An 11,027-nucleotide genomic window follows, 5' to 3' on the forward strand; every position below is an offset into this window, starting at 1 on the left:
TGAGCAAATCTGATCTGGCCCAGGAAAGTGTCACATGGCAGTGGCAGGGACACATGCAATCTGAAAAAGCATATTCAACATGACAGTATGATTTTATATTTAGTTAAAAAAAAAAAATTAGTTCTGTGGAAAGTGGACCTGACGGTCAGGGGATGGGGAAAAAAAAAGCCTGGTTGGTGAGTTGTAGATTTGTTTTTAAAAGCTGAGAAGCAGCAATAAATATTGACTTAATTAATGTTAATTATCTAACAATTCAGTGCAATGTTACATGAGGTAATATTTTATGTAATCCTGATTTTTTTTTTAATTAACTTTTTTTTTTGGACTGCTTCATGTAGCATGTGGAATCTTAGTTCCCCGAGCAAGGATTGAACCTGCACCCCATGCACTGGAAGCAGAGTTTAAACCACTGGATGACCAGGGAAATTTCCTAATCCTGCTTTTGAGAGGTTCCTTCAGCCCTCGACCTGCCCCACATCCAGAAATGTAAAGGACTGACATTATTTCCACCAACTATTCTAACTCAGTCCTGACGATTCTTTTTCTTTCTTTTTTTAAATATTTTTAATTTATTTGGCTGTACTCGGTTTTACTTGCTTTCTTTGTGGCATGTAGGCTCTTTTAGTGGCAGCATGTGGAATCTAGTTCCCTAACCAGGGACTGAACCATGGCCCCGTGTATCAGGAGCTTGGAGTCTTAGCCACTGAATCACCAGGGAAGACCCCCAGTGATTCTTAATTTCAGAAGGGCAGCTTTATGTTTTCTGGCAGCTAAGGGGAAAGTATGGGATCACCTAGTTTTCCTTCTCTAATGTTTAAAAAAAAAGATACAAATGAATTATTCATCAATGATGTGGGTTTGCTGGCTAAGTCATTTGTTCAAAGTTCATGTACTAGTTCTTCAGTCTTCCCTATCAATCATTAAATCTGTCTGTTTCTTTCTATTCTAACACCACGCCACCTGAGGCCTTTAGCCCTCCCCCTGACTTGCTCCAAGTCTCCTCGCTTGAGCTGTCTGCTCGTGAGGGCACGGATTTTGCTTCATTTCTGGGGTCTGGCACAATGCCTGGCACATAGGAAGGGCTCAGTAAATGCTGAGTGTTTTCTTGCCTTCAGGCCCTCTTCCTGCCAGTTTTTCCTGCACACTGTGCTGAACAGCATCTCCCTACAACAGGCCCAGGCCCATCTCAATACTCCTTTCCTCTGCTCAAGAATCTTTCCCCACAATGTGTCCTGAAAATACAACCACTAAGGATTCTTGGGCCAGGGGACTGGGGTCACATAAGTACAGGATACACTGCACACTCTGTCTCTCTTGGGAGTTTACACCATCTTCTGAAAAGTCCTCTATCAAGGAAACCTATTTTAACTTTGTTCAACCCAGTGTTTTCCAAATGTGACTGGCCACAAACCCCTTTTTTCACAAACTCCATTTCAGCATATAGAACTAGCATGCTATATAATAGGCTTTGCAAAATGCTGGTTTCCAGGATAAAATCTAAATGACCTAACAGAGTCTTACTTTGTGAATGAATACTATGAGTCAGTGCTGAGCACATCATAAAAATTACCCTGTCTAATCCTACCTTTGAGGCAGAACATTATTTTTAAACCTATTCTGCACTTGAGAAAAGCAAAGATCAGATAGGTTAGTGAGATTCCCAAGGTCACAGAGCTTGGAAAGAGCAAAGGCAGAACTTGAACTCAGATCTGTCTGACAGCACAGGCCATGCTACACCGAGATCTGGGGAATAGTTTGGACCCTAATATGAAGCCAGTGAGAACTCCTGAGGGTTCTGGAGGAGAATAGTAGGGTGAATGAAAACAGGGAGACTTGGGGAGGAGCTGGGGGCAGTGGGCATTCGACAGAGAGGTTCTGTCCCTGACCATCAGGTGGGAACATGAAAGCTGCCCGAGAGCACGCCCCATGGCCCGGGCTGCAGAGGCACTCACTGGACCACTTGGTAGTAGCGCTGGAGGAAGAGGGACCAGCCCTCAGGGCCCAGGCAGGGTGGGGTTGCCACATCCTTGTCGATGTCCAGATGCGCCAGGTTGTTAAGGTGCTCCTCGCAGGCACACAGAGCCTCATCCACAAACTCTGGGGACACCGACACTGGCTTCTTCTCCTGTTTCTTTGGCTGCTTGTCTCCTGTAGAGATGGGGTAGAGGTGGGGGCTGTCACTATCCCACGCTCCACAGCTCCCACTGCCCCAAGGCCTGTCACTTACTCATGACTTCACCAGAAACACACCTGCAGTCCCTACTGCTGTGGGACCTGCCACTCACCTGGGGCTTTGTTCTAAATTCACCTGTGGTCTCAGTGTGCATCCTTGCCCCTCACTGTGCAGGACCTGTCATTCATTTGAGGCTCCATCCTAAATGACCCCAAAGCATCTCAGCACCTAGAGTCCCAGCAGACACACCTGTAGCCTCTCTGTGCTTGGGAGCTCTGACACACCTGAGGCCCCTTGAGCCCCTGCTCCTGACACACCCAGGAGACAGCCATGGGGAGGTGTCCCTCTTGAAGAGCCAGGGACTTTCTTCTCACAGCAGAGCTGCCTCTCCGTTCAAATCCCTGAGGAATTCTGGGAACTCTGGCTGATGGGCCTCTGGCTACAGGATGGAAGCTGTGAGGTAGGAGCTAAGTCCAGAAAGGGAAAGGGCCAGCAACTGGTTGAGCCGACAAGTAGGGAGAGACTCTCTGGGTACCCCTTCACACGGCACGAGGGGTCCTCAGACCATATGCAACTACATGGTTTTACTGCTGCCTCTCCTCACAGATCTGAGCTCCCCACAGGCAGGGACGGACCATGTCCTCTTAAGTCTGTCCTCTCTAGAGCACTCTGCCACACGCTAGGCCCATCGGAGGACTGAGCGAGGCAGTGGGTCAATTAACAGATAGGAAGACATGTGGGTAAGTGGGTGGGTGGGACAGAAGAATGATGAGTAGATGGGCCAGAAGATAGATTAAGTGGTGGATGGCAGGATGGAAAAGAAGTACACGGATGGGGAGGCGGGTCTGTGGAAGCATAAGTAGGTAGATAGGCAGGAAGGTGGAGTGGGTGGATAGGCAGTATGGAGTTGACAGAAGTAGGTGAATGAACAGATCGACAGTGCGGGGAAGGATGAATGGATGGATGGGTGGATGGGTAGGTGAATGTGAGATGGGTGGGTAAGTAGGTAAGCAGATGGATGAATAGACTGTGGACAGAAAGAAGGGGAGATGTATGGAAGAGTGGGTAGGAAGGGGTGGTGGATGGGCAGACGGATGAGAAAAATACCATGACAGATGGGTGAGGTGTGCTGGGTGGGAGGATAAATGGTTAGGGGGGCAGAGGTGACCACAGTACTTACTTGGGGCCTCCTCTTCTTCGACAGAGTTTGACTTCCACTCGCACTTTACCACCAGCTTGAGAACGTTGCGGGCAGCTGTCAGCCAGAAGTCCTCTGCTCCCGGGGCAGGGGATACCCTCCTCAGCCCCTAGGCTCCAGGCCTGTTCTGGTTCCGGAACCTGATCATGACCTGCCCCACTCTGGATCCGGAACCTGACTACCGTTTCTGGCTCTAGAATCCCACTTAGAACCTGGCTTCTGTTTCAACTGTGGAACGAGCCCCTGAATCTGACCTGACTTGGTTCATATTCCACCTTCAGAATCTTGCTTGGTTCTGCTGTCTGATTTCTCCTCCTCTGTTCCTGATTCACTTTTTTTTTTTTTTTTTGTGCATGTGTGTGATTTTCTATTTTTTTTATTTGAAGTATAGTCGATTTACAATGTCCTGATCCACTTTTGATACTTAATTCTAGCCTGAGAAGCAGACCTTGCCCCAAATCTATATAGGATTTGGAGACTAATTTAAACCTAGCATCTAATGTGGATCCAAATTCTGACCTGAATTTACAGCGTGTGCTGGAGTTGGAGCCTACTCTGTCCGTGAGCCCCAAAGTCTAGAAACTTTTCTTGGAACTAGACTTGGAACCAGATCTAGTCAGTGGAATCTGACAGGGGGCTGGAACTTATTCTGGATTCCAAACTCAACTAGGTGACCAACTTTTAGAATCTGCTCTAGAAAATAAGATAAACTATGTCAGCTCTTCTGGAGGTCTGGGGTGACCAAGGTCGGGGGGCTCATTAAGGGAGGCACATAAGGGAAAGATGAGGGTTGGGGATGGAGAAGGAAATCTGCTGGGGCAGATGAGGGCATGAGAGAGGCCCTTTGCTCTCCAACACCAGCCAGGGCTTTAGCCCTCCTCCTTCGGCTTGAGGGGCTAGGCATGGGGCTGGTATCTCCTTACCTATGAAGGCCTTTTTGTCATCCTCAGCCCCCAGGCGGTAGCAGCGTGGGAAGAAGGAGTCGGCATCAGCCTCATCGAACCACGGCAAATTCCGGAGATTGAGACACAGACCCACCTATGGAGTCAGCCGCTGAGGAGGCAGGGTGGGACTTGCCCAGGGGGCCTCCAAGGGACTCTCCACACTGGGCACCCACCCAGAGAGCTCAAGGGGATGCTGTGTGGACAGGCTCAGAGCCTCTGCCCCACTTGCTAGGCTCATATCCAACTCCACGTGACGCTCATGTGGTTCCCTTTGCTCAGAATGCCCCGCATCCTTCCACGCCACCCTTTTGCATCCTTAAAAACCTGCCTCTTTGAGGAATCCTTCCCAATCCACACTAACAATAGACCAGCAGGTCCCAATTATAAAGCCTATCATTCTTGCCATAACCCTAGAGGATAGGTCTTACTGGAATTCTTATTTAAAGAAGAGGAGCCTGAGGCTCAGAGAGGTGAAGTCACTTAACCAAGACAAGATATAATAGAACCATCAGCCAGACAGTTTCTACTTAGGAGAGAAGGGTCCTCCTGCTCACAATCATTGGCCATGGTATTTGTTCTTACTCCAGACCCCGATTGGCTCCTGGAGTCTATTTACAGTCACCATGTCTATATGTGCCAGACATGCTGCACAGGTTGGATTTGAACCCAGGTGTGTCCAACTCCCACTGAATCACGTACTTCCCGACCTCCTGAGAACTCTTACTGACAAGGAGAACAGAAAAAGGGACTGCCAGCCCAAGAGCTGGGGGGTTGGCAGCTGCATGCCTGCGCTCTGAAGAGCTCACCTTTGTGGTAAAGGAGCCTGCCCGAGCATAGTGGTTTATCATCTGATCCTTGGAGAGGAAGCGACAGTCCAGGATGTCCCGACGAGTAGTCCAGATGAAGTAGGGGATCTCGTTCCGAACCATACGTGACTGGGGAGAGGGGAGGAGACAGGGAAGGTTGATGTGGGCACCACGAGGCCTGAGGAAGCTTCTCCCCGCCGTGCTGAGCAAGGTGGGTGAATGGAGGGAAAGGATCCTCCCAAGGGGGCCTCTAGCTCACATGTCATCTTTTTTAAGTTAAGAAAAGACATCTCAAAAAAAAAAAAAAGAAAAGACATCTCTTCCCTTTCGGGCACACACTGGTGAGCAGAGAGCAGGCAGGCTTGCAGCTCTTTCAAGGTGCCCCTAGGCTGTGACTAAACCCCACAACTGAATGCCACACCTTGTTCTGGGTCTTGTCCGTCAGTGACTTACTCAGTGGCAGGGCAGTGACTCTAAGCTGATGGTCACAGAGCATGTGACAAAGGTTTTCTCGTGAGCTCCACTTCTCCCCAACCTTCCCAGAACTCTGGGAGGAAGGATTACTGATAACCAGTAACACCAGGTGCCAGGCCCTGGGCTTAAGCTTTCCATGTCAATTCATTCATTTATTTATTTTTTCATGTCAATTCATTTAATCCTCACCATAACCCTATGTGGTAGGTGCTACCATTATCCCCATTTCACAGATGAGGGAACTGAGGCTCAGGGACTTGTCCCAGGTTCACAATGTTGGGCCGTGTGGAACTGCCAGTCCTCAACCTCACCTGACAGACAAAAATGGCAGTTTGGCATAGTTCAATTCAGAAAGTGGTGGTACGAAGATTCAAAGCCAAGTGTCTTGATCTCAACACACATATCCTCCCCAAATCATATCAGCCTCTTTCAAAAATTTTTAAGTCCTTCCTTCTAACCTTCACTTGCCAAGGATGGAGGAAGATGAACTATGGGGTTTTATTTGGAAGGGGGAATTCCCAGGCCAGCCTCCTCTGTGTCACTCACCACTCCACTGGCCTACCTAGGCTTTAGAGAACCGATCGTTTTTACCGCAGACAGGGAAACTGAGATTAGAAAACGGCTTGTCTGGGGTCACCAAGCTGGACTCTAGTGCTTTCTCCTGAAAGAAGCAGCCCCCTATCCAGCCCGCTGGGTCCTCACCATCAGAGCGTGTGTCCCATGTAGGTCATCAAATTCCAATAACTCATCGAAGTCAAACAGCTGTGGTGGCCGGAATGCCTCCTCCTCATCTTCATCCTCTGTAAATGTAGAGCCCAGGTGTGGGAAGGCCCCGGTCCCCGCCCCTCAGCCCCACATCAAAGCCTCAACTTTGAGACAGTGAGAAGCAAAGCAAAGGGACTCAGGCAGCTTGTGGGAAGGGAGGGATATCTCACCATCCTCAGCTGTGTCACTGTCACCCATTACCGAGCTGTCCAGATCCTTATGTGGTTGTGGCAAAGTGGTACCCAAGTGATGGACCATCTTCTTCTCCACCCAGCCCCTTTGGCGCAAGAGGCACCGGATCACAGGGTAGCGACCTTGGATCATAAAGATCTTCTTCTGCTATAAGGTGACAGAAGAATACTTTTTCAGTTAAGTATAGCCTAAGTGCTGGTCACAGGGGAGATAATGGTGAGCCAGACAGCTATGGTCTCTGCCTTCATGAAATTTATATATTCTAGTAGGAGAGACAGACTGTAAACAAGCAGAAAAATAATCTGCATAATCATAATAGCAACTATATTTTCTAATATTTATTGAGCGTTTACTATGTGTTAAGCACTTAAATACATTACTAACAACAATGTATATTTTTAAGACACTATTATTCCCACTTGGTGATTCCAAGGTGGTGCAGTGGTAAAGAACCCGCCTGCCAATGCAGGAGATGCTAGAGAAACGGGTTCAAATCTTGGGTTGAGAAGACCTCCTGGAGGAGGAAATGGCAACCCACTCCCAGTATTCTTGCCTGGGAATCCCATGGACAGAGAAGCCTGGCTGGCTGCAGTCCATGGGATCACAAAAGAGTCAGACACGACTGAGCATCCGCATGCAACCAATCTCTACTTAACTGGTTATGAAACAGGCGTAGAGACACTGAGTAGCTTAGCCACCCAGTGGTTAAGTGAAAGAGCAGGAATTAACATCCAGGCTGGGAAGCTCAAGAAATAGGATTTTAATGGGGATCCAGAGAATCAATCAGGGGAAGCTGAGAAGGAGCCAGAAATGTACAGAGCTGGGCAAATGGCAGTTAAGGCAGAGGGAAAAGCACGTGCAAAGGCCTTGAGGCTGGAGGGGTCAGAAGGAACTGGAAGGGAGCCAGGGTATATGGAGTGTGGAAAATGAGGGGAGACCTCCTAGGAGGTGTGTGGAAGGCACTGACAGCCTTGGAATGAACTTGGATTTTATATTAAGAGCAGTGTGAAGCAATAAGGTGAAGGGAGGGAGTGACATGGTTGGAGGCTGTTAAGTGTGGCTTGCTGTCCTATGGAAAACAGATGGGGGGAAGGAGACTAGTGAGAAGGCTGTTGCAGTTTCTCTAGGTGCCTCCAGCAGAGATGGGAACATGGTGGGAGTTGAGATTCCTTTTGGAAATAGAGACTAGTTTTGCTATTAGGATTAGATGTGTGGGTGAGGGAACAGAAAGATCAATTTCCTGGCTTGAGCAACTGGGAGATGGAAAAGACCCAAGAGCAGGGAGAAGAATGGGTCTGGGCAGGAAAATGAAGAGTATGGTTTAAGACATGGGTTTGAAATGCTTTGATGCTCCCTCGATGGAGATGTCAAGTGGGGGACTGGATCCACAGAGCGGTGCAGTCAGAAGCCAGGCTGGGCTGGAGAGGGAATGAAAAGGGTGCAGGATGGATTGAACTCACAGCCAAGGAGACAAGTGTAGAGAGGGGTCCAGGGAAACAGGAATGTCCTGAGAAGTCTTCAGAGGCAACTGAAAAGTAGCTGCCTGGGAGGGAGAAAGGAAAAGCAAGTGTGCAGACAGCCAAGAGGAAAGGTGTGTTGGTGCAGAATGACACAAGGTGCCAAACCAAGGTCAGGACAGAAAAGGTGGATCTGGCTCCTTAGCGGTCACCAGTGACCTTAACTAGAGAGGTTCCTGATGAGAGTGGTGAAGGACAGGGACCCAGAGTGGTGGGGCCTGAGAACTGAAACCCAGACAAAGAAGTTGAATTCTGCCAAGAATTTTGGTTGTGAACGGGGTGTTGAAAACTGGAGAAGTATTTGAAGACAGGCGTGGGATCAAGGTTTTTTCTTCTTTATTTTCTAAGGAGGGGAGAATATAGTGCAAGGAGGCAGGGTGAGCCACCCTCCAGGCTTTTTCTAGCCCCTCCCCCAACCCCCTCCAACCTTGACAGCTCTCTCCACGTGGATCTTGGCGTTTCTGAGCCGGCCCATGTGTTGAGACGCCTTGGAGAATCCTCGCCAAAGGACAAGAGAACCTGCAGAAAGATGCGGAGTAGGGGTGGGGTAGGCACCCCTTCTTTCTCCACCCTTCATCCGATGCCTATCCTCTACCGCTCTTCTCCGGTTCCCCGGATTCTCATGTCCGCCCCAAGACTCAGCCCTGGGCCAGGAGGGGCGAGCCGCAAGTGGCCTCACCGTCCAGGGGCGGGGCGTCCTCCTGGGCCCGGGTAGGCGAGGGCCCAGGGAGGCGGGGATTCTCGGCGCCCTGGGCGTGGCTGTCGTGGGCCGAGGGCCGGAGGGCGCAGTCTAGGCGGCGCGCTGAGGCTGGGCTGCAGACCCAGGCTTGGCCGTGCGCCGGACCCTTCTCTGGAAGCCGGAACTCGGAGTGGCGCTTCCTGGGCCATGGGGCGGGGGAAGTGGCGCGGCGCTCGAGCGGCTGCGGCTTCCGTGGCCAGCTGCACACGGGGCCCCGCTCCTGGCGGTACCAGGCGGTGGAGTCCGGCTGTGCGGCCCCCAGCTCCCCCGCCCTCAGGAGCAGCGCCGCGGTGGGCCCCTGCATGAGACCCTCGCCGCCCGCGCGCGCATTCCCTGGGCCCCAGAGCCCGCCTCCCCTCCGCGCGCAGCCGCGTCTCGCGGGAGCGCCCTGCGGGGGCCTGAGCTGAACCCTCCGTTCTGAGGCCCCGCCCTCTGTTTTTTGTCGCCTTAGAAACGATTCCCCTGGCACAATCAGGCCTCGGGTGGCGGTTCTGGGGTCTACTTCCAGCGGGGCCAAACTCGGGGCCTTGCCTGCCCCAGACCCTTCATGAATGGGGCACTGAAGCTGGAAGCATAGAGCACTGGCTGCCCCACCAGTTTCTAATAGGGTCCTGATTCCTTATCCAGCGCTTCCTGGGGCTTCAGTTATTCCACAGTAGTCAGCGAAGACCACGTGCTAGGTAGTGGGATAGGTGCTGGGGATCAGAAGAACAAACTACAGATGGCCCCTGATTTCATGGCGCTTACTGCCCGGTGGAGGGGAAACAAAAAGCAAGCAACAGAGGAATAACACAGGTGTTTTATACTTTAGCTAAAGTGGTCAATGATGTCCTTTCTGAAGGGGTGACATTTAAACTGAAACCTACTGAATGCAAATTGGTGAGGAGTTGGCCAAGGGAGGAATAGCATTCCAGGGAGAGGGGTCTCTGCAACAGCCCTGAGAGGGTAAGAACTTTTCTGGGGGAACTAAAAGGAAGCTGACCAGACCTGCAGCTCCTGGCAGATGGAGCTTGGATAAGGTCCTTGGGGGTAGATTTGAAAGCCAGGGCAGTATTATGGGGAAAATAAAAGGGCAGAACCCCCAGACCCTCCCCCCCCCCCCCGCAAAAACAAAAACAAAAACAAAAAAAAGACAGCACTTGGAAATAGAAAATAAGTATCGTTTCAATCTACCAAAAAAACAAGTTATGCAACAGCCCTCAAGACGGTAAGCAACCTTTTTGGATTGTATGAAACAGTATGAAAACTGTTACACCCTCAAATGTCACAGGTGAGAAAAATAAGGTTCCAAGATGTTAAATAATTTGCCTTAAATCACATAGCAGAGCCCTGGAACCCAGGTCTGACTCCAAAGCCCCACTCTTAAACACAAGTCTGTAAGGGTTGCCTATCAGTCATGCAAGTACCAAATGGACAGTGTGAGAGGCAAACTCTAGCAATGCCCTCTCAAGCAGATTCCAGGAACCCAGCTCTGTCAATCACTGATAGATTGGCTCACACAAGTGAAGGTGGGTCCTCCACAGACCTCTCTAGTCAACCCCAACCACTAAGATCACCCTTTCTCAACCCTGCGGCTAATGACTGGGCTTCCCAAAAGGTATGCCCTCAGGAGAGGACTGGCTGATTGGAGACCATCCAGTCTGTTCTGATCAGCCAGCAAATTTGGTTTTAGCTCTGAACCCTGGGAGATGGATCCGTGACAAACTAGAATTCTGGCTGGCTCACCCAGGCATTGCTGTCCTGTGAGGGTTGAGTGAGCAGCTGCCATACTCTAGTGGATGTCCAGCTTCACCGCACCTTCACGTGAGCAACAATCACTGCAAAGCTAGGCCATGGCCGTGTGCCCCACAGAAGGGCACACCTAATTCTGCAAGACAGGAGGGGGAGGTCACAGAGGTAATGTCATAAAGGGGATGAGAGCAGTCCCCACCCCCAACCCCTCCTTGCTTTAAACAGTACCTTGTCCTGTTTCAAGAGACCCATTTTGGCCATATGGAAGACTCTTTTCAAAACTCAGCAGAGCCCAACTCTTCTCAAACTTTTCTTGGCATCCTCTTCCATAAAGATAACACCCTGTGGGCTCCCACTGACTTCCATTAGTGAACATGAAACACTTCAATGCACCTCTTTATTTACATATGCAACACTTACACTGGCCCCCAAGTCTGAAACAGGGATGTCACCCCCCACAACCAGCACAATGGAAGTTACCAACAGCT

The 11,027-nt window shown here is 50.3% G+C and overlaps 2 protein-coding genes across 14 annotated transcripts in view; one reads left to right on the top strand and one right to left on the bottom strand.

The window, feature by feature from the left end:
• RPUSD3 (RNA pseudouridine synthase D3) overlaps nucleotides 1-4,728 on the top strand; it is a 27,658-nt gene extending 22,930 nt beyond the window's left edge. Inside the window, exon 8 of the mRNA XM_061396292.1 lies at nucleotides 4,322-4,728. Within this exon, the coding sequence (XP_061252276.1) occupies nucleotides 4,322-4,335 (14 nt within the window). The 3' untranslated portion in view covers nucleotides 4,336-4,728. The remainder of the gene's footprint in view (nucleotides 1-4,321) is intronic.
• The window catches only part of TTLL3 (tubulin tyrosine ligase like 3), a 23,836-nt gene extending 12,981 nt beyond the window's left edge, over nucleotides 1-10,855 (bottom strand). For 2 of the 13 annotated variants that reach the window (XM_061396267.1, XM_061396265.1), the window contains exons 1-8: nucleotides 8,749-9,194; nucleotides 8,497-8,588; nucleotides 6,531-6,699; nucleotides 6,298-6,395; nucleotides 5,122-5,250; nucleotides 4,295-4,409; nucleotides 3,354-3,446; nucleotides 1,953-2,148 (exon numbers count right to left, since the gene is read on the bottom strand). In XM_061396267.1, coding sequence (XP_061252251.1) covers nucleotides 1,953-2,148; nucleotides 3,354-3,446; nucleotides 4,295-4,409; nucleotides 5,122-5,250; nucleotides 6,298-6,395; nucleotides 6,531-6,699; nucleotides 8,497-8,588; nucleotides 8,749-9,112 — 1,256 coding nt within the window. In that variant the 5' untranslated portion in view covers nucleotides 9,113-9,194. Of the gene's footprint in view, nucleotides 1-1,952; nucleotides 2,149-3,353; nucleotides 3,447-4,294; nucleotides 4,410-5,121; nucleotides 5,251-6,297; nucleotides 6,396-6,530; nucleotides 6,700-8,496; nucleotides 9,196-10,533 lie in introns of those variants that run through there. The other 11 variants (XM_061396276.1, XM_061396275.1, XM_061396271.1 and 8 more) reach the window with 9 other exon arrangements.
• Between the last annotated feature and the right edge of the window lie 172 nt (nucleotides 10,856-11,027).

The sequence above is a fragment of the Bos javanicus genome, chromosome 22 (assembly GCF_032452875.1).
Source record: "Bos javanicus breed banteng chromosome 22, ARS-OSU_banteng_1.0, whole genome shotgun sequence".
Lineage (NCBI taxonomy): Eukaryota > Metazoa > Chordata > Mammalia > Artiodactyla > Bovidae > Bos > Bos javanicus.